Source organism: Gymnoscopelus braueri (assembly GCF_963280865.1).
Source record: "Gymnoscopelus braueri genome assembly, chromosome: 17".
In the NCBI taxonomy this organism is placed as follows: Eukaryota; Metazoa; Chordata; class Actinopteri; order Myctophiformes; family Myctophidae; genus Gymnoscopelus; species Gymnoscopelus braueri.
In genome coordinates this window covers 26,058,332-26,082,682 of record NC_137617.1, presented here as the reverse complement: position 1 = coordinate 26,082,682, position 24,351 = coordinate 26,058,332, and the positions used below count along the sequence as shown (strand labels likewise).

The 24,351-nt window shown below is 40.8% G+C and overlaps 1 protein-coding gene across 1 annotated transcript; it reads left to right on the top strand.

Moving 5' to 3' along the window:
* The first annotated feature begins 3,475 nt into the window (after positions 1-3,475).
* On the top strand, positions 3,476-24,141 carry LOC308105526 (uncharacterized protein). Its single transcript, XM_080456323.1, has 17 exons — positions 3,476-3,613; positions 4,225-4,282; positions 5,031-5,060; positions 5,164-5,340; positions 5,803-5,954; positions 6,384-6,473; positions 7,790-7,862; positions 8,395-8,558; positions 12,714-12,816; positions 12,924-12,953; positions 13,084-13,260; positions 15,050-15,204; positions 17,518-17,607; positions 18,357-18,479; positions 19,177-19,249; positions 20,148-20,311; positions 23,420-24,141. Exons 2-17 carry the CDS (start codon positions 4,225-4,227, stop codon positions 23,576-23,578), a joined length of 1,818 nt encoding a protein of 605 aa, XP_080312449.1. The 5' UTR covers positions 3,476-3,613; the 3' UTR covers positions 23,579-24,141.
* The last annotated feature ends 210 nt before the right edge of the window (positions 24,142-24,351 follow it).

The window sequence follows — 24,351 nt, the reverse complement described above, 5'->3', positions numbered from 1 at the left end:
TCTATCAATAGTATAACAGAATGTAATTAAGTTGTATTATAGGGTATGACATGTTTTGGAAGGCAATCATTTAAGAACAAGATGTATTGTTTGCCAAACCAACTGTGCATCTGAACTGTCCATGATAAAATGATCCAACATGTGTCTGAAATAATCTTTATTGCCTGGTATGTTTGTTTGCACATAATATGTGCAAACAAACATACCTGGCAATAAAAAATGTGTATACAGTATGTATTAATATTATACATCTGTCTCAGTGAGGTTGATGCATTACACTGAAGCAATAGAAACATCTCAATTGTTATATAACTATTGGCTCAAATATAAAGATGAGCAACAGTATTAAGATGTAAAGATAATCAGAAATACGTAGCTTTTTAGTGATTTACTAGGCAGGCAACATCATGATTACTGAAACTGTGGTTTTGGCATGGTGTAGTGTCTACATTAGTGTTTGCATTACTCACACACCTTTGAAGACATAAGACAAAGAAGAACATTCTCAAACTTACACTGGTTATGAACAGTGTAACAATTTAGCCATCTCTGACTAAATTGGCACAGTAGATATACACCTACATCCACGGTACATACTGTACTGCAGTGGTGTCACTCGTACAGTATAGTTCATATAGTATAAGTTCTTATTGAAAGTATCTCACCAAAGAGGTGCACCGCAGATGTATGCAATGGACCAAATCAATAGACTGAGAATTTAAACATTATAGATAGCATAGATAAAGTTATATTAATACCAGTTATTAAAGGGCACAATTCATAACTGACTTTCTTGAACTGTTCTCATTTTGTGTAAGTACACTGTTTATATACAGTACCTGTATGCATGATTTGTATCTTTCTTTTAACCATGCACTTACGCCCTATATATCGGTATGTAATGTATCGTTGTCTTAAAAACATTAAGCTTGATTTAACATCCTTAAGTAGCATACGTTTGTATCTATAACTATAACTAAGATCTATGTAGTGTTTCCAGAACTATACCTGTAGCAATGAGGTGAATGACCTCCTTCAAAATTAAGCTGATTGACTGGCCAATTGCAAACTCATGCTGGCAGGCCGCCTTGCTGTAAAGGGTATTGTGAGGTCTATTGTTCTGTGTAAAGCACCTATTAAATCTCAGGGATTATGTAGGATAAACAGACACCATCAGAGTTTTTCTTGTTTAGCTGTGGGCCTACAGTCGCTGGGTTTAATGTCATAATTTTTTTTATTTAATGGCACACCTACACTATAATCTTCCAAGAAATGCATTTCAACTAACAAATGTTGCACATTTTTTAAATGTAATTATTTTTGCAACAATAACCCATTTTGAATCATGCATGAATTTGAAATTGCTTTCGTCAATTGGCATTTCACAGCAAATACTGTGAAATGCTCAGGATGCTGATCTAAGGCGTTTGATTTAATTCCTCCTCGCTGAGCTGAGTCACTTGTATTAAGCTTACATAATTTCCTCTTTGTACTGTTCTTTAGGAAAGAGTGCCAGTGAGGCATGGCTGGATTAGTGCGATGAGGCGTGGCTAAATGCAGGGTGATAAGGTTTTTAGGGGGGAGGACATATTGAAGGTCAGGTGGGGAAGTTTTGTATGTTGTGTAAACGCGGAAACGACGACTATAAACATCTCAAACAATTGCACATTTGACTCTCGCTCCCTTTTGCCCCTTTCCCATTGATGGAAACAGGACTGTGATTTTCTCTGATCTTGGCACAATGATTTATTTTGTCTTATTGACATTTAAAGAGTGGTTGTTATAATACATTTTAGTTAGATCTTCCACCTCCCCTATCCCTGAGGTGTCATCTGACTCTGCAAATTTTATGATGCTGCTGTTGTCACGTACACAGTCATATATAAACAGACTGTACAATAGGGGATGTACTCATTGTACTGTAACCTACAATAGAGGACTGAGACAGCAGCAATGAGCATGAAGTTCCTAAGAACTAATGTAGTGTTTTACCTACTAAACCGGTATTCTCACTGTCAGGAAATCAAATAGCCAAGTACAAATAGCATTGTCCAGATCTAAACTCCTGTCACGTAGGCTGAACAAGAACTAATGCGACAGATAATCATTCTCACGTATAACATACTATATGATCATTTGTTGACTCTTAGATAGGTCAAAAAATATGAAAATAAATATCACTTGATAGTGACAAATATTTTTTTCAATGGATTCTGGTAGTATTAGGCTTGCTACATGATATACAAAAAAATCTAGGAAAATATATTTACCGGACAGGCGTAATTTTCAAGATGGCGTCCAAGATGGCTGCCGGGTGCTTAATGGCTATATCTCAAATTACTATTCAACATAGAAAAGTGGTTTTGGTGTCTAACCCTAGGATTTAGGGCTAAAGGAATGCAACTGAATCAGTGAAATTTTTTATTGCATATTGGGTCCAAATAGAACAGCTTTAATTATTTATCACCAAATCCAAGATGCCGACCCAAGGTGGGACAGTATCTTTAAATTACCTAAAAATATGTGACAGTTGTTCATTGTTTTATGTTGTTTTAATGTAATTAAAGGACATCACCTTGCCATCTTGGATTTGGCAATAAATAATTAACTGATGGTAATTTCACTGATTCAGTTCCTCCCCCCTGAAGGAAAGGGGTGCCGCCCGCTTTCCGCCCGCTTTACGCCCCTTTTTCTTCTAGAAAGCCTTGAGGGGAGACCCATCTTCATTGGCCATTTTAAGCTCCCGGCAGCCATCTTGGATTTTAGTATGTTATTTACAAGCCCCCAGAACCCAGTGGTTTCATTGAAGCCAATTGAACATGCTGGCCATTTGAGGTATTGCAGGTGTGGCCAATGTATGTGAACGAGCCCATGGGGCTCCAGTGACGTCACTGAAGCCCCAAATAGGCCGCGCCCATCACATTTTCCAATATGTTTCCAACCCGGAAGAAGGGTTCAATTAGGCCCATGCGCTGGGTGAGCAACTCAATGCAAGTGGATGGGAGGCGATATCCGGTGCCCTCTCTATTATTTTTGAATCTATGGTTATTTAGCATGGCCAATATTACCAGAATATATTGGGGGAAAAAACATACTGTATATTGACCTGTCTGACTAGTTGGGCCGAAATGGACAAATATAAAATATGATAAACATGAGGACGGTGGTACCACTGATATTTCTAAGTGCAGTAAAGACATTACTGTAGTAAGAAAAACAGGATCAAAACAAAGGAGGAAAACCTGCACAAAAACAAAACTAGGATTTAATTCATTGACCATCAAGTTCCATCACAATAAAATGTGTCTTCATTTTGGTTCACTGGTGGCGTCTCTCCAGTCTAGAGCCACCTGTATTTTGTAGTGCACGGTTCAAAAATATGGCAACTGGTACAAACTAGTCATGCAAGGTAATACCAGTTTCCATGAAACTTAATGTTGTATACACACTGGGCCCCCTCCCATTTATTGGTCCTCCCTATATCCCTGACTTCAAACACCTTGAGATGCTTGTTTCTCGCCTCCCACGTCCCAAGCTGAATTTATTTGAACTTGTCGGATCATTTTGATGCATCAACCTCTTCGCATTAGGAAGGAGAAACCGGGATATTAAGGTAAGATGTGATTGTCACGACCACTTTGTATCATAGAAACAATGGGTGTATCACCATTGCAGTAGGCTCTTGACAATCTGTGGCAGATGTTTTGTCAATTAGATTTGCAATGACATTTTCTAATCTTGAGAATGGAGTAGAATTACATATTTGATTATAATTTCTCACTGCAATTAAATATCTTGTTGTACAATGGACTCTGAACCACAGTACAATGTTTTAGTAACTGCCCTGTTTGGTGGTGGGAGATCAATACGTTTTGGCCTCTGCACCAACTAATAAATAACCAGGATCAACTGTCTGTACTTTGCCTCATATTTATCTTATCATCAGAAATATAAATCTAATAATGAGCACATCATTTGGTGTGGCCGTTTTCAGTTAGTTGTGCAACCGGCGCTTTCAAGGTTTTATGCAATTGCACTTGCAATATAGCTGTGGCAACATTTGTATTGTAAGACAAAAGGCAGTGTTTTTGAGAGATAACTGTCAAGGTTACATGCACAATACAGTTGTGGCAACAGCTGAATTGCAAGAGAAATTGCACCATAAAAATGTTTTATCTAACCCAGTGTGACTGTTAATTATTGTATTTATTTCTTCATCCAAAGATGCATCTACCTTGCCTTCTGCTATATCTGTGCTTGGCAGTATTTTCTGAAGCCTCTGGTGAGTGCACTGCAATAACTTCTGTATGTCTGACTCTGTGCCTTATACTGTGCATATGGTTGGTATCCAGGAATTCTGTGAATTGTACGTCACTAAAAACAGTGTGCTCACATGTGTGCATGTACAGTACGTGTGCGCGAGTTTGTGTACTGTATTATACTTTAAAGAGCTGTTGAGTTCACAGTCTGTCAATCTATTTATTAAATTTAGTGTTGATTTAATGCTATTTACTCATTGTCTTTGTGAATTTAAATAAGGCTATGGGTATCACCTGGCTGACATAATTCATTTTTGCCCTTGCCCAACCTTGGGTAACAACGAATGCCCAGGGCCAATAGTTCAAAACTTTTATTCTGAGTGGATTAGATTTGGATTTTGGGTAGTAAGAAAAGAAAAGAAAAGAAAGAAAAGAAAAGGGATTGGGATGACTCTGATATCCGATCTTTGATCACAAAATTATCTCAGCAAACATTATAAAAAATCTACGTTTTATTAATCAAATAACAGTCAAAATCCCAATCTGATCCACTCGGATAGGGATTAAACGTTCTGAACTCTTGGGCCCAGGTGACAATCTATAAAGTAGACTTTTTTTCCCCTGGGTGAGTAGAGTGATAAAAGGGCTGAGAGGGTGGAAACTGATATCAGCCATAGGGCCTCGCTTATAGCTCGGGGGGATATGCTGCTGACCCCGTGGTCTTGTAAAGCTGTTCTATTTGGACCCAATATGCAATGTCTTCTCTTTCAGGAGGCGGTGATTGGTGCTATAATGGCTGTGGTAAGGAGCGTTTTTATACTGTACAGTATATCTGGATCAAAATGCAAGTAGATTATTCACTGGTGTGTGGTATATTAATATCAAGTCTTAATATTTCTGTCAGAAAACACTCCCAGCCACTGGGGTGGCATCCCTGGTGCTTACTGCGGAGGAAACAGGCAGTCTCCCGTCAATATTCTCACCAGCCATGTCGAATCAGACTCCAACCTCAATAACTTCACGCTTCACAACTTCTCCAACCCGCATGTCCTAAAGTCTCTTGTCAATACCGGTCATACAGGTAATATACTTACATCATACTGTAAACATCATCAGTGTGAGCCCTTCCTTTTTTCCATTCCTTTTTGTCCACCATGCTCTGATGTGAGTGCATGCTGTTTACAGTTAATGCATCATATATCAACTATGCCAACAACAGTAAATGTGGAAAACAGCAGGCTTACTATAGCTCTATATATTGCAGCGGTCCTCACTCCTCAAACATGTCAAGGACCCCCCGATTGATCTGTATTTGCCCACGGATCCCCATTTGAAAGGATTGTGTGCGAGGGACCCCCATAAGGGAATCTACAAGCAGTGAATTTGAGGATATGCTATTTTCTTACAGCAAAAAATGTTAAAGGGTCTTAATTGTATAAACTATTCCTCATTTAGCTGAGCTAACCACCTCAAGGACAACTGGGGGTCCCCGGACCCCACTTTAAGAAGCATGGTATATTGTGTCACCCTTCCTTTGGTTTAGTGAAGTGCAACTTGGAGGAGAACCAGGTAGAAGTGAGTGGAGGAGGCCTCAATGGAACCTACTCTACTCTCCAGTTTCACTTCCACTGGGGAGATACAGAATATCACCCCGGCTCAGAGCACACCGTGGATGAGCACAGATACCCCATGGAGGTAATATATTGCAGTGTTTCACAATCATTTTCATGTCAAGGACCCCCACATTGACATGTATTTTTGTCTGTGGACCCCCATCTGAAAATATCTTCTATCTATCTAACCACGGATTAAGAGAAGATTTGTTTGTTTGTTTCTAAAATAGTCGACCTACCAGCTCACAATGTATCACGTGAAGTGTTGTGAGCTTGTAGATCGTTTATTTTCAAATAGCCGAAGTATAAAATAGTTCAATGCTATTTTACCTTTATTTTGCTGTGGACTCCCTGGGACCTCCCAAGGACCTCTGGGGCTCCACGGATCCCACTTTGAGAACCGCTGATATATTGGATGAAGTTACATCATGCTGAAGGGATTACTGTATCTTCAATAATTTGCTTGTTTTTGTTTTGTTTTGTTTTACTTGAAATGATTTGATCTCTACAGATGCATATTGTCAGCCTGAAGAAAGGTTTTACTGCAGAGGAGGCCAAGGCTGATCCAGAGGGAATCGCGGTTCTGGGCTTCTTCCTAAATGTACGTTGCCACACTTTAAAATCGTTTCTGAAGAAAATGATTTTCAGCGATGTGAGCTTCTATAAAATGTTGACAAAAACATGTGGGGACAGTTGTACAAGTGTACACAAGAATACACACACACACACACACACACACACACACACACACACACACACACACACACACACACACACACACACACACACACACACACACACACACACATAATTACCTGTTTTCACATGGAAAATATTTCACATGTGATCATCTGGACATTTTGACATCACAGAGTCAAATCTTAGTGCTCTGGGAGCACAACCATCACTCTGAAATATTGAAAATTAGACAGAGTTTGTTTGTATGTTGTCATACCATGACAACATACCCAAGATGTTCTTCCATGCAGCTTAGCCTAGGGCGTTGTGACCTACAGTACTGTATTTCGTCTTTGGCTATAATTGTCTTTTTGGCTCGACCTTCAGTCAAATCGCAGGCCTCCCAACTAAAAAACATAACTAATTTATCTCTGCAATGGGGGTATCCATGGCATTTTCACCATCACACATCCCAGAAACTTTAATTACTGACTGTTAGCCAAGTTTTGATTGAAGTTTTCCTTTTCTTTTTTTGGACATTTCTATGTCACGCTGACCTGTTCCCACAATCGAAAGAACACACCACAGCAGTGTTCTTTCTCGTCTGACACAAACAATTTCTTGGGACCGCATATCAGCCTACGATGTACAGAAGATCGTCACCATAACTTAATCCAAATAACATATTTGGCTGATAAGAAGTCCAACTCAAATGTTTTCAGCTCATGGAGTTCCTTGTGATGGGAGGATATTCCTCGTAATGGGACGATGTTATGAATTAAAGAGAGAGAACTGGCTTCAACTGGGATTGCAGTGTCATTGCAGTACAAACTACAAACATATCACAATGAATAGCCACAAGCAATTTAGATGCTATCATCTGCATTTAAGTTGCAATACCCTCCATTGACAGCCATTCTGATTGTATTAAACAACAATAAGCTCACCAATATTGCACCTGTACAGGCAGCTTGGGTTATCCTCTTTGTCTCTGTCAAGACTGTTGACATGTTATGAGCAACCTTCTGTCAATAAACTGTGCAATCATGAGACCTCAGAGTTTGGAAGCGGTCGTTGGAAATCACTCACACTGCAGATAGTATCTAGGTTGCTTGCGGCTATGACAATTAGTGGTTCATCTTCAATCTGATGTATTTATCTGTGATTTCCATATATTTATGTATATAACTTGATAATACAAAAAAACACTACAATAACAACATAACTTCTTCTCTGTAGGAAACAGAAGAAGGAGCTACCTCACAAACATGGGAAGATTTCACATCTTACCTGATGAACATCACCTCTAAAAGTTAGTCCACTGTTTCACTTGGTCACTCAAATCTCCACCAGGCCTGGTTGCCTACCCAGGGTACGTGTCGTGGCGGCCCCTGGTGTGACCATTGTCATGGCAGACCCCTGAACAGTGTTTGTTCCGCGTTTGGTGCGGATCAGAGATAAATATTGTGTGATAAGTTGACACTTTGGCCTGAGGGTGGCACTAGAGGCAAGGTCATGGGGTCGGGGATTATCCTCCGGGGAGCATGAATGTGCTCAGCAACATTTCATGGTAATCCTCCCAAAAAAATTGGGATATCTTGGGATGGTGCCTTCATTGATCTGATGATGGCCGACTGGGTAGACTCTGTTTTTGCACCTAAATGAAGAGAATATATTTTTAATAATGGAGCAAGTTACGCACTGCTTTTGTCATGTTCTGCATGTGAAAGCAGCACCTTGACTGTGGCTGCTCAAGTACAGACCTTGATCATCTCTGTAGCTGTAGCAGTTCATTTAAAGACAATGTATTTATGAACATTCTTTTATTTGATTTCTATTCTTAGACTCTACGGTTAACATCACACACAACATCTCTATCAGTGATCTGATTGGAGGTGTGGATCTGACAAAATTCTATCGTTACATGGGTTCCCTGACCACCCCCACCTGCAACGAAGCAGTGGTTTGGACCGTGTTTCAGGAACCAATTAACGTCAGCAAAGAAACGGTGAGCACACATACCTACGCACGCTCACACACATGTTATGGAAAACCAAGTTCCCTTATGCCACTTATATACTCAAGGAGGAGGACCAAAGGTCAACAAGACCTTACAATACAATACGGCGCCCAGCTTAGACAGGAACTCCCCGGCCGACACCTTGGACAGAACAAAAGAATCACCTTAGCCTATTCATACTCGACTTAAGACCCTTAAAAGCATAAGGAACGGAGGGGGAGACCAAAAAGGGGAGGGGGGATGGGGGGTTTGTCCGTCGATTATGTCATCCGTCAGGTTGAGCTCTGAGCTCAACCTGACGTACCTGACGTACGTTCACTGCTTCCCTCTGGAGGATGAGTAGCCTCTTGGCCCTAATCACGCATAAGAAACGTGTCAAACTATGAATGCACTGAATGCACTGACGTAAAGAACGTACCAGTTCCTCACCCCCGACGTACGTCAATCCCCATCTCCGTCTAGTATGTACGCCACTTTAGGCGATTGATCTGCAAAATGGTTGATTGATTCAAGACAGGCCTTCAGGCCGAGGTGTTACTCACACCCTAGCTAGACTTCATATTTCCCATTACACAGTACATACATACACGCGCGCGCGCACGCACGCACACACACACACACACACACACACACACACACACACACACACACACACACACACACACACACACACACACACACACACACACACACACACACACACACACACACACACACACACACACACACACACATACACATACACATACACACACACACACACACACACACACACACACAGTGCTCCTAGATTAGTATCTTTATTTATTTTTCAATTGTAAATTGAGTCAAATATCACGTGACCCTAAACTTGAGTATTGGTGGATTGATACAGTGGCCTGCACTAACTGAGCAGTGATAATACAGTAGCAGCCATTCTTGTCAATCATTGAATTACTTCATATAGATCCCAATTTAGAGTAATCATTTAACATGACAAGTATTTTTTTCTCCCCTAATGAAAGATTTAAAAAATGACAAGAGTCTCATAAGACAGAAATAAAACACATTTTAAACATCATCAACAAGAACAACAAGAACAACAACAACCAAAAACTGAAACTTAAAGACCCACATCAGTCAACATTGCAATCTGCAGGACAGCACTCACAGTCACAATGACACCCTGATAACTATACACCACCAGACCTCATTCAATTCTCTGGAATGAAAGGAACATGTATCCTCTGTACAATTTGGAAGAAAGGACTCCATATTTTCCAGTATTTTTTGGTGGTGCCACTCAAAGACAGAATAGAATAGAATAGAATACTTTATTGGCTAATTTCAAATCACATCAGTGTCAGTCACCATTCAAAAACGCCAATGTGGATTAGACACAAAAAAGCCGAAGCTTGATTCCATTGTGGTCCACATGTGATACATAAAACCACACGCAACATACTGCAGCATCCCTCACTCTGGACAGGTAATTAAGCAGGTATTCGGGAACTGAACCATGTAGGATCCTGAAAACCAAACACATTGAGATACTCTCTCCTCCACTCTTACCCACCCTAGACTACTGAAGGAGCAGAGGTTAGATGAGACCTGGGGTTAATTTTTAGAAGTAACCTTACTAGCTTGTTTTGGGAAGTCTGCCATTTTGTCTTCAGTGACTTAGAGATGCCATATTGTACCAAGGGGTATATGCATAGTCAAAGTGACACTGTCAGGTGATTTCCAATTTATCAGGATTAGTCTCGTAGCCAATAAGGTGACAAAAGCCAGAGCATCTGGCTTTTGCCAGCACCATGCACCTCATGGTACTTTAGCACCACAAAGGCATTAAAAACAAATCTGCAGACCTCTCAAAACAAACTGGTCAGGTTACTACAGTACTTGGCCTCACACCCAGAACTCACCTAACCCTTGCTCCTTATGCTACCCCTATGGCTCAGGGTAGAGGGCAGAGTAAAAGCAACTTGCAATGGGCCTGGTCTTCAAGATACGGAAGAAAACAGGGATACCCATGTACCAGTCAGACTACTTCAATAGCGTACGAGACAAACACAGGCACAACACCAGAGGGAGCTCCTCTGATACCTCACTCAACCCAGACTCGGCACAAACATGGGGTCAAATTCGTTCTACTTCTATGCCACCAAAATGTGGAATGCCCTCCCAACAAACATAAAAAAGTGTCACTCCTTTTGTCCTTACCCTCCTTCAAAACCGCCATAAAAGAGCACCCGTCTGCCTTTTGTGAAGAGTCCTAGAAAAGCCCTCTAAACTTAACACCAAAAAGGACCCCCCCCCAATTGTTCACTGTACATATATATACATTCATTAGTACTAGTGTTGATTACGTCTTGTTTATTATTGTATATTAATGTATGTCTTTAAATGTCTTAATGAATTGAATACACAGGGCCGCAATGGAAACAAGCCCCCAGGACTTTTTGTGTTATCGTTTTAACAATCTTTGTAAACCGTACCTCTGTTACTGTACAATCTGCAAACTGTTAATAAAGTATTCAATCAATCAATCAATCAATCAATCAATCTTTCTTAAATTTAGGGAGGGAAGGCAAAGAAGGGAAAACCCCCAAACTATGCACCAACAGCACATGGTTCCACATTTTCCCCTGTTACCTCTGATAAAGAAATAAAAATCTCTGTCCAATGATTGTGGAGGGGTGGACAAAGCCAAAACGTATATATGAGGTCTGCTGGAGCGTGTTGACATCTATCACAGGCTGATGATCCTCATAAATTCTAGATAACCGAGCCTTGGTATAATAAGTACGATGTAGTACTTTACACTGAATAAGAGAATGTCTCGCACGAATAGAAGACCCATGGACACGCTTCAAAATCTCCTCCCAAACCTCCTCTGAGATCTCTTCCCCCAGATCCTCCTCGTAACAAACAGGGCGTAACAGACAAATCGGATCATAAATATATGAAATGACGCCAGTGCAGACTTATTTTTGAGAAGCCTAAATACAGAAGCCTAGTTCAGGGTCTCCCTGATGTTTCCATGCCAAGGACCCCCAAATAGCCATAGACTCTGGCTGCGCCCTCCTATTGCAAAATGGCTTAAAGAAAGGGGAGAAAATTGCAGAATAGCCAAATTATAAAACAGAGTTTTTGTGTATCGCGTGCTTTGTGTATCGCTGTGTTAAGTCTGCATGCTATTCAATGGCATTTGTACATAATCTCTCCATCTCCCTTATCGGTTTTTACTTACTGTACGCACCAACGCACTTTATCTCTTGCGTGTCATCTCGGTGACAGCTACCTGTATTTCCTTAAACGGGCCATCGGTCACACATCGGTCATGTCAGTCTGTTCCTTGACAGGTTTGACAGTCAGGTGACTCCCCTCAGGAATTATTGCCATATTATCATGACTACTTGGTTTGACTTCATCCATGGCTGTAACTCTAACTTGGCATATCAATGTACCGTATACACCACTGACATACAGGTGATTCATTTGATATTTAATCTTTCAGAAATCCTCGTAAACAGATACCGTCAACACTGTGGTTCATAGGGCAGTGAAGTAAACGTCATTGTTGCCCTTTCCACCTGTTTCTCTGCTCTCCATTTGAGACGATGGCCATTGGTCTGTATTATTAACCCTATGAGGTGGAATCTGTGATACACTAATAGTGGAAAGACTTGGCGGCTATAATAGCTGAGTGGGTAGAGAGGCCGTCTGGTTCCCTCCCTGGCCTGCCCAGTCTATGTGTCGAAGTGTCCCTGAGAAAGACACTTAACCCCTAACTGCTGCCCGGGTGCTGTATTAATGGCAGCCACTGCTCCTAATAGTTTTGATGGCTTAAATGCAGTGGACAAATGTCATGTATGTGCAAATATACAGTGACAAATAACCCCCCCCCCACCCCCAAATGAAAAAGAGAAAGAGAAAAGAAGATAAGTGTGTCAAATGATTTTCCTTTCGGAAGATTAATGTGACAAATTGGAGAGACTGTCGCATGAGGTTAAAGTCATACTGTTGTGTAACATTCCAGACATGGCTGGGAAGTTCAAGTTGGAACATACCATAAGTTTCAACGACTTTATGTTGAGGCCTTGTGTTCAAGGATTGTGAACACAGTTTTTTTGACAAATCATTTTTTATTCATCTTTTTAGATGAAACTGTTCCCAAAGAAGACTGCGGTCAGCAATGTGTTTCGGCCAGCAAAGCCTCTAAATGGACGCCATGTTTATGCTTCCCCTGCAATTACAACTACTGGTGAGCTGGTCTACAATATCATGGAAGCAGTACCAACAACCTTTGTGATGAGATTAACTGATATGCTAAATACATCTGTTTTTGTTTCTTTGTTTTTCATTCTGTAGGCCATCCATGGTGCTATGATAATCACTGCAGTAAGTAGATTGATTGATTGGTTTGATTTCTTATGTACCCAGCCCTTTTTGGCCTAGGCTATATAGCCTATGACACTATTTTAAGATACATAGACATGTCACATGATATAAAAATACACATTCTCCTCAGACTACAGTCCCACTAAATGGCATCTTCTGCCTAAATCCCACTGCGATGGCGAGAGGCAGTCACCTGTCAACATAGAGACCAAGAGTGTCATGGAGGATGATACACTTGATGCTTTTACCTACACCAAGTTTGATGACAAGCACTCCATGAAGTACATCGTTAACACAGGACACGCAGGTTGGTGTTGAGGGTTCATTGCAGGGATTTGTTTTATTCACATTAACCTTGGCGTCCCTATTTTGGACATGTCGAAAATTCTCCAAAATAGTATAGACCTACAGTATTGTATTGTATGATCAATTTACACAAGTCTGTATGTCAGTGTTGCACAGCTAAAATAGCAGATGTACAAGCTCATGACGCGCTGTGAGCTTGTAGATCTGCTATTTTTGTCTATAGTCAGGCTTAAAGGGGAATTTCCCTTTAAAACACTTCTGGGGTCATTGCAACGTCTACTCTGGCTTTTGTATGCTCCCCAGACAGTTTATAAGATGCTTGATTCAATATCTAGATATTTGATGTTAGACTCATTAAAAACACTGCTTCAGGTGACTGATATTGTAGTTCTAATGAATTAGGTGCCCAAAATATTTCTATTTTTCAATTATTTAAACATTTGTTTCCAATGAGTAACATGGTTAACAACAAGGAGCTGATCAGTTTACATATTGAATCAAGCAACTTGAAAACTGTCTGGGGTGCACAAAAAAGCCTGGGTAGGTGTTAAAATGACCCCAGAAGTGTTTTAAACAACCCATCCAGACATGAATGAGTAAATTGACATTATCTAAAGGTAACTCCAGACCAATCCTAGTCGGCCCGATTTTGGGCCAACTTGGCGTCGGGAAGCGTCGTCCAGTCGGTTAGGGGTCCGTCGGGGGGTCCGTCGGGACCTTTTCGGCCGACCCAGAGCCGACCGAACATGTTCAGCTTTTTAGCCGACTGGTAGAGCAGTGGCAGTGACAACAGAGGGCTGTCAGTGTTGCCAGATTATGTGAGAGAAACAAGCGACCATGTCTATGAAAACCTACATTCACTGTTTCTCGTTGTTGCTCCCAGAGAGAGAGAGATTGATTGATTTGACCTACTTTTGCGCTGTGTACCACAGCGCAAAAGTAGGTCAAATCAATCAAGCCTGTGGTGATGTAATTTATTGGGAGCAGGTGTGTAAATTAGTTTTCAAAAATGTTGTGTACACGACAGCAGTGGTGGAAAAAGTACTCAAATGTTTTACTTGAGTAAAAGTATCAATGCGCGAGTAAAAGTCCGGAATTCAACATTTACTTGAGTAAAAGTACTAAAGTATTGGTATAAAAATGTACTTAAAGTACCAAAAGTAAAAGTACAAAAATGTTTGAAAATAGCAGATCTACAAGCTCAGAACGCGTGCATCGCAACACGTTGTGAGCTTGTAGATCTGCTATTTTCAAATAGCTTATAGGTATAAAATAGGGCTAAAGTGGTTAATGTATGTTTCATAATGATTTATATCTGCAAAGTAACTAGTAACTAAACATTTAAAATAATTGTTTTGGAGTACAAGTATAGACAATTGGAAATACTCCAGTAAAGTAAAAGTACCTCAAAATTGTACTTAAGTACAGTACTTGAGTAAATGTACTAGTTACTTTACACCACTGCACATCAGTGAAGAAAAAACGCTGGGAACATCCCTATGTCCAAGTGGCTTTGCAGGGAAACAAGCCCAAAGTCGCTTATAATAAGCAGACCTGGCAACGCTGGCAGGCTAAAAGTCAAATTAGCACATGAATGGCCAGTCGGCTGACAGACTTAAATGGCAACTTTTGCCAACCGAATACCAGTCTGTTGCAGTCTGAAAGTAGTCTGCAATAGTCTGGCCGACTAGGATTGGTCTGGAGTTACCTTAACTCTTGCTGTACTCACTTAGCACTTCATTTACTCCACATCTCACTAACGTACTGTACTCATTTCTGCCTGCTCCCAGTGAAATGCGTGTTGAAGGATGATATGGTGGAGGTGTCGAAGGGTGGCTTGGATCACACCTACTCCACCCTGCAGTTCCACTTCCACTGGGGAGATGATTCGGACAAGACCGAGGGTTCAGAACACACAGTGGATCTCAAGAGGTACCCAATGGAGGTACAGTAAATGAAATCAATCCAGCTGTTAAAGGTGCTGGAAGTGAGATTGTTAGAAAGGTTTTTTGTGAAAAATGTTACACTCTATATAGAGTTTTGTCTGCTCGTTTTACCCACTTTCGATGTCACTTTTAAAATTGGTAGCTGGAGAGACCCCTAATACAGAACAAACAGAACAACTCTATAGCAGTGGTTCTCAAACTGTTGGTCGGGACCAACAGGGGGGCCCCCAAATGATTTTGGGGGCCCCACCCAGATCATTTGCTTAATGTACAACATTGTTTTCTCACTCAACAGTAAACACACCAACATACAATATAAGTGTATACAGGGTATCTGCGCATTTCTAAAGTGACAATTACATTGTCACATACCTCAAATAGAAAACAATAAAAAAAGAAAAGAAATAAGAACATGAAGAATAAGACCATTACTGTCACAATCCGTGACATGCTCTGTCTCCCTGTTGTGTTTTCATGTACTTGTTGTTTCCCAGTTATAGTTAGTGTTTTACTTTTCAGTTGTGTCCCTGTTATTCTGAAGTAATGTGTGCAGTCCTTGTTTCCTTGTTAGATTTTGTTTTACATTTCTGTATCTTATTTTGTAGTATCGTTCCTTTGTTTCCTGTTCTCATTGTAGCTGTTGCCTGTCTTGTCTCACCTACCCATTGATTAGTCATGTTCTCCTCCTGTAAAGGATAATTCCTTTTAACAGGACGTTCATGATTGTCTGTTGAGTTCACCTGTGTCTTGTTATTTCCCTGTCTATATTTAGTCCCTGTGTTTGCGCTACTTCCGGGCCAGTTCATTGTCTGTTGTTACGTGTAGTATGTCTTGGTTTCAGTTCCTTATAGTCTGCCCTGACTCAGACCGTGACAGAATGAACTAGCCCTTTGGACCCAGCGGAGAGAATTTTGATGCCTTGTCGGCCGTTCCTGCCGACATCCCTCCTGAACCCTGTCCGGCCATCCTTCTTGACACCTTGCCCGTCCCGTCTGAATTCACATCACCTGACGTTCTGTCGGAGTTCTCGTCAGCTGATGTCCTGCCTGGTGCCTTGTTGGCCGTCACCGCCGACATCCCACCTGTCCTGCCTGGCGTCTTGTCGATCATCCCTGCTGAAGCCATGTCTGTCCTACTGTGGCTGTACCTGCTGATAACCTGTCGGAGTCCTTGCCAGCCGTCTACGTCGACAACCTGCCTGTGCCCTCTGTGTCCTCATCAGCCGATGTCCTGCCAGAGCCATCACCAGCTGTCTTCGCCGACGTCCCTCCTGTGTCCTCGTCTGCTGTCCCCGCCGACGTCCCACCAGTCCCACCCCAGTCCTCGTCGGCTGTCCTCGCCGACTTCCCCTCTGAACCCATGTCAGCCATCTCCGATGAACTGCCTTTGTTCTCGATGCTCTTGTTAGGTTGACCTGTGCCTGACGGCACCCCAATTGCCAGACCCTGGGCTTGCACTCCAGCCGCTGGACCCAGAGACTGCTCTTCAGTCACTTGACCCCGGTCCTCCTTTCCCTGTACCCCGGTCTACTTGTCCTCAGGTCCTGTGTTGCCTGTTATTTCCCTGTCTATTTAAGCCCTGTGTTTGCACTGCTTCGATCCTGGCTAGTTCATTCATTGTCTATTGTTACAGTACGTGTAGTATGTCTTGGTTTCAGTTCCTTATAGAGGGTAAATGTGTGACATCATCATCAAACCCGGAAGTTATGCAGGAATGCCTACTGAGTGTCAAAAAAAAACTTTCTGGCCTTGACAGCCCATGCATCCAAACAGAAAAGTCATATCTGATTGCATTAAACAACATTAAACAATGTTAAACTCACTTTGCATGTTGCTTTGCCACTCGCTTTGCCACTCGATGTGCCATTCACTTTAAGCATGCGCATACCCTCTATAGTCTGTTCAGCCTCTGCCTCATCCTGCACTTGGGTCCTACATTCTCCCCTGACTCAGACCGTGACAATTACTGCGTCAAAAGTAATCAACAAAATATACTATAAAAATGGCCAAACATTGGCCAAATTGTAAAATATTACCCAAGAAAGAGGCAAAAGATGTGAAAATGTTCACAATATGGTGGGGGTCCCCAGGTCAAATATGATTACTTTGGTGGGTCGCGGCCTGAAAGGTTTGAGAGCCACTATTTTATCAAAAATATGACTACAGCACCTTTAAATGTTGGTTCACTATATGTACTGTCATTTGCCAGCTGATGTGTTTCAAAACATGCACATGTGATAGATAAAGGTTTAAAACTTATACTTGAAACTTGACAGTTGTGAATCTGTGTGGTATGGCTTCTTTATTTTTCAGATGCACATCGTGAACAAGAGGAAAGATTTAACTGTGGAACAGGCAAAAGAGACTCCAAATGGACTCGCTGTGCTAGGGTTCTTCATTGAGGTAAAGTGAGCAAGCTGCATTATCCTAACCCAAACCTTAACCCTAACCCTTACTCTAACCTCAACCCTCATCCTCTGATGAGGAAGGAAAGAAAGAAATGTGTTTGGGTTCATAGGTAGATAAGATACTGTGCACAAGCTACTTTGATAACAGCATTACTGTAACAGACGTTGTACGCCCTCAGGTTGGTGACACCTCGGTGATGGAATGCTGATACTATTTATTATTGAACAGGGCTCCCTCGTAAAAGAGATCTTGATCTCAATGGGATTTTCACCTGTATAAATAAAGGTTAAATAAAAACATATTATGGTAGCTTCTTGCGAGTGCTGTGATGGCTTCTATCCGATGCCATAACTAACGATATTACCCACAAATATCTTTCAGGGTGTGAATGTCTCAAAGTGGAGGGACAAATGGCACTTGGCTAAATCAACTCTGCTTCACCACATATTGTTAACCACTTAAGACATATACATTGTCGTACGCACGACAATTATCAAAAATAACCATTTGCAACGTGCTGAGAGCTTGTAGATTGGCTATTTTCATTATTTTAGAAAAACAATTTGAAACATTTTTATTTTTAATTCTTTTTCCTAAATGACATACTAGATTTAAACATCTGTTGAAGAGATTTGCTAAGTTGTGGCCCTGCCTCTGATGCTGCTCATCTTGTGATAGCAAATGGGGGTCCATAACTCTCTCTAGCTTGTCATTGGAAGTTACATTTCTGAATGGTTTCTTAGGCCACAGATGGTGGAAAGTCACGTGCTGAAAGTTCAGGACATGGAGATGGACATGGAGGTGGACATGGAGATGGAGGTGGACATGGAGATGGAGGTGGACATGGAGATGGACATGGAGAGGAGGTAATTGGAAAAGCTTCCGCCTCAATATTTATCAATTGGTATGACAGGCCACCGCCACCTGACTGTGTTGCAGAAATTTTTTTATAGTAAAGGTGAGTTTAGAACAGTAATTCTCAACCTTAACAGGCTCTGAAAATGCATTCTAAACCACTGGTTTAGACCAGGGGTTCCCAAAGTAGGGGTCGCGACCCCAAGTGGGGTCGCGGGACACTGACGGTGGGGTCACGAGATTATTTTGGGTCATTAAAAAAAAAGAAAAGGAAAAAAAAAACAATTTTTTAAACAGAATGGATGGAATATACTCCAAATAAATGATTAAAAATAGTACATTTTACCATTTTAATACAATACAAATGCACACCGAACGTGCAAGTTTATGTGCATAAATTACCTCGAGGGTTAGGTGGGGTCGCGAGTTAATGGCCGCATTATTTTGGGGTCGCGGGCTGAAAAGTTTGGGAACCCATGGTTTAGACTGCACTTTATCACACAAACCACACAAACTGTCACTCGACTGAAATCACATATCTCTGTTGTGCGATAGCTGTGGAAAGGTTCATGCAATGACGTATAAATTTGCCGGAATAATAAGCACCAGTGTTAGTCTTAGTCATTTGATATACATAAATAACCTACATTGCCGTTTTTAAGTGAATAGTAAAATCCGCTTATTACAATGAATTAACTGTCTCTGTAGGGTGGGAGTTCCGCAGCCAGCTCTGATGCCTGGAAAACATTGACTTCATACCTGTCTGCTGTTCAACGCATAGGTACGTACACACGTCTTGGGCCACTTAAGCCCTATTAAAGGTAGGGTAAGTGATTTGCATTGGTTAAAATAAGTGTTAGATAGCTCTACATTCTGATAGTACTCATTGCTATAGAGTGTTTGTTCAAGAGCTGGTGCCATGTTTTTGCACTTTTTCTGTTTTTCATGTGTCTATGAGGTTGATAGAACTTCATTAAGCCCCCAGGTGGTGTTTTTATGGTGTTTTATGTCTTCTCTGACTATTTGGAGTTTCTTCCTGGAGGCTGAAACCTTGAGGGTCAAACGTGCCAATAGAGAAACAGCGCTTTAGTGACATCACAAAGCCATACCCTCCCCCTCATTATCATAACACAACAGGTGTGGGCATGAGGAGGACCAGGACAGAGAACTCAATCAGGATATAGATTAAACAAGTGAAATTGGAAGTGATGACACTAAGAAATGAGCAGACAAAATTGGAACTGGAACACTATACAAATTAAGCTTAAAAATGGGTACTTTCTCCTGATTGGCTGAGATTTTGACACCTACCGAAAAATGTATTTTCTGTTTATTAAAGAGCTGGAGAGACAGGGAGAGATCTGTTACTGAAAAAACACTCTATAGCAATGATTACTATCAGAATATAGTATTTTAACCTTTTAACAAAATACTTTTTGTTTTAACCAAAAAATATCACTTACCCTACCTTTTAACTTGTCCACCACTACAATGAATAGTGAAAATAGCTGATCACGACGCAACACATTGTTAGCTTGTAGATTGGCTATTTTCTAAGCGTTTTTGACAATACATGACATGCCCCAAAATAGGGATGCCAGGTTCAAAGTGGTTAAAAACTGCATTTTGATTCCGAAAAGAAGCACCGTTATGTCATTACCTTCCCTCTATCAAATCAGGAACCCAAGCTAATATCACCCATGACATTTCCATTGATGACTTACTTGGTGATGTGGACCGCTCGGCATACTACCGCTACAATGGCTCCCTGACCACTCCCACCTGCAATGAAGCAGTGATCTGGACTGTCTTCAAACATCCAATCAAAGTGGACAAAAACCTGGTAAGTGTCACTTACTGCCCTCAGTGTAATCAGACTATCCTGTGTGAATTGTTTCCATCCTGTGTGACCTGTTTCTATGTTTTTTTACTCTACCACTATCCTCTCTCTTCTTACGGAAACTACAAAATGATGGAGCGTGCACGAAAAAAAAAAAAAAAACCCACTTCTGATTGTTGGATTCTGCTAACAATATAAGTAATAGGTAATCTTTTGCATGTGTGTCTCCGATTGACATTATGTAATACTGTACTATGCAGATGTGAATCCCTGCTATGGCTTTTAACTACTTAACTAATACTCTACACCAAATCTCTTCTCTCTGCTGAAAACAGCTGGTCTACAAGCTCACAAGGCATTGCAGTGCAACACGTAGTGATTTTGTAAGACTAAAGGAATTGGGATGTTAGGGTTCATGTGGTTAAACTCAATTCAAATCATCTCATTTAGTTAGGGAAAGTTTTTTTGACCAATCTGCAAAATAAATGCTTACCAATAGCTTTCTTCACAAATGTGTTCATAAAGGTGTCTACTAACGCCTCTCAATTTGTTCCAACACAACTCCCATGAGAAACTTCATGGGAACCAATCAAAGTTGGGGTGCCCGGAGGGCCTGGGCAAAAAAACAATACAATTGGCCAATATGAACTGTTGGGATGTCTAATTGTGGGTTTTCAGGGGTCTCAGACTCTCATAGACTCTAAGTCTATGTTTACATGTCCAGACGTTATAACCTTGCCATAACTAAATCATGCAACCCTTTGTCATTAGCATAATTGGCATAAATTATGTAATAAATAAGCTGAAACCAGGAAATAGCTACATTATGTATATAGCCAGCACAAACTGGCTGACCAGGTGTGAATTCAAGGATGGTCAGAGATAATCTGAAAGAAGCCCACAACAAGTTCGCCGCCCACTTACTTTTCACAGTGAGTGGTGACCTGCTATGACAAGAGATCAGCTCATGACCATTCTCAAGAAACTGCCCAACCAGGAGAGGAGAGGACTACTGATGACTTTGTTGATGCTGATCAGCAACCACAAAATACTACCAGTGATGGTTATCCCCTGTAAACTAAGAAGGTAACTCTCATGGATGGAATGGAAGTGGTGCAGGGAATTGGAAAGCCATCGTGGATGATGTGCCCAGTAGGCTGCACTTCACAGCCACACTGGACAGCAAGTCCAAAGAGTGTAGAGAGATCCATATAGTGTATGACCACTACAATCTCCCATCTTTACTGAAGAGTACACACAGGAGAGATTCCAGGGTGGTAAGCCTTCACCCCAATAATCAAAATATACCACTCAACAAAGATAAGTGACAATTACGCCCACCACAATTTGATGGATAGGCCCCCTGAAAAGTAGGTGTGGTCGATTTTATGGCCAGGAGTATTTTTTTTACTAAAAACTATGGATTCAGGACCCATAATTAGACATACCACCAGTTCATATTGGCCAATTGTAATTTTTTCTGTTTTTTGCCCAGGCCCTCCGGGTACCCCAACAAAGCTCCCATGAAGTTTCCCATGGGAGTTGGGTTGGAACAAATTGAGAGGCGTTAGTAGACACCTTTATGAACACATTTGTGAAGAAAGCTATTGGTAAGCATTTCTTTTGCAGATTGGTCAAAACAATTGCGAACTTTCCCTAACTAATTCACATGGTCATGTATCTAATGCAGTTGTTAATCAGCTGCCTCTCAGAGCAGTTCATAGATGTGAACATCTGTAGCTGTGCAATCTGGGAACCCATTCGGTAAATAAGCTGTAAAGCTTCATTTATAGCCTACTCCATCGTGCGACAGTGTCGCTTGCTGACAAATTGATTTTCAAGCTGAGCTTAAAGACCAGTTCTGTCAGTACAAGAGGGTCACCATACTACTACGGAGGACAAATTAAGCTTTCCTGGTATCCAAACCGTGTCTCCCACCCGAGGGCCAGAATTTCTACAGCTGAGTTAAGATGAAAAGCCTGTTTGGTCAGGGCAGATAATAAAGGCGTCAAGGCACTATGCACATACAGTACAGTATCACTGTTTAGGTGTGACTGTAGGTGTTGCTTGCAGGGATTGTGCTAATTTGCAGCTTTCAAATTCTTCAGAAAATGCCATTGGCAAAAAGGATGACAGCTTTATTGTCACATCACAGGCATAATTGAAGATACGTTCTTTAGAAACATTAGCATCATATGCTGGTGTGTGCATATGATGGTGAATGTATGCAAATAATATAGTACGTAGGACTTGACATATAGAATAACTCTTTTTACAAACGAGTAAGCAGCAGGGTCTGCTATTGTTTACTATGACAGTGCAGTAATTTCAGGCCACTGTCATGACAAGGTTTATCTCAAGTTTATCTTGACACATCGGCTGCAAGTAATCTTATCGAAAATGTATGTAATCTCACTGTGTCCTGCAAAACTATTTAGAGGTCAAAGGGTCACACTTAAGATGAAGATACACAGTAGCTTGTCGCTGAGAAGCTGATAGGTTGTCTTAGCGTGTGACCTGTTTGACATGTTTACCTTAAAGTCTGCAGCATTTCTGTCTATAAGTGACGGCACGCACTAACTGAAATTCTTTTGAAATGCATGTGAGATGCTATGGATATTTTTGTATATGGGCTGCTGTGCAATGTATCAACACAGTGGTAATCCGCATCCGCTGAGTGGGAATCAACAAAGTAAGAAATAGTGTGAAATGGTCCATAATACTGTACGTGAACTGATATATACGCATACATACATTTGGTTTATGACGTGAAAGGGTGTTTGTTATGGTCAAAGCCACACAATTTACCAGTCCATGGATGATTTAATGGCTTAATAATTATACTCATGCTTTTTTATTGATTGAATATTTAATTGAAATTTTACAGCAGACACAAAAGGCCAAAGGCTACATGCCAATTATCTGAATGTAGTAGCTTTAACATTACTAAACCATATGTATGACTGAACCAGTTAGTCATACGATACTGTAACTATTTACTTATTGTAGCTCAAATCAAAATAATGGAGCTGCTATTTCACTTTGGGGCTGCTTTTATGATTGATGATTGATTGATTACAAAAATGTATAACCTTTCTTTACTCCCACCAGATGAAATTGTTCCCAAGCCACGCAGGGTACAAGAACGTATATCGCCCTCAACAGCTCCTTCATAGCAGGAAAGTCTATACCACAACTGGAGCCAGTGCTACAGGACCCCTCACATTACTGCTCCCGGTGGCATGCCTGTGTGCCTTGCTGTTGAAATAGCTGTTTGGTTGTAGCCAGAGAGGTGCCCCTGTGTATTATAGGCCGTTTTCATTTTTCAGCAAAGAGTTGGGAAATGGGTTTGGTTTGGTTGACTATTATTTATTTATAAAAAGATGTTTTGAATTACATGATCAAATCTATAAAATAAAAAAAAGATAATTGGGGGAAATATATAATGGGTCAGAAAAAAAGCAATCACCTGTGTTGATGTCCATCACACTGCAATGTGCTTAGATTTGAGTGTTAAGGTTTGTGTGTGTGCTTCTTAAAATTACTTAATAACTAATCTCAACTAATTTGAGTCAGATTACCATTCAAAATGGTTGCCTTTTTAGAACTACTGAAAGAAAATGTACACAGTGAAATACAAAAGCCTTGCATTCTGGGACGCAGGAATTCATTTCAACCCAGCAATCCATCATTCCTTCATTTAACTACAGTACACTGTATAGTGACATCAATCAAAATCATTTTTGACTTTTTTGCTTATTTCTCCTGTTCTGACCTCATGACAGCAGTGACGGTAAAGGCTGATATAAACAATAAAATCATTTGTATAAGTATCCAGTGTAATTCTTTATTATTATGGTGTGCACACTTTTATTGTGTGCACACTTTCTTATAAGAAAGCTGAATACATTTATTCATTCACTCTTAGAGTAACCGTGGAGCCTTCCAAGCCTGCGCATGAAGGATCTAGATTGAAACCTAATTTGTTTCTTGTCATATGATATGACTGTGTTGGTAAAAGTTGATGACAGATAATAACGTCA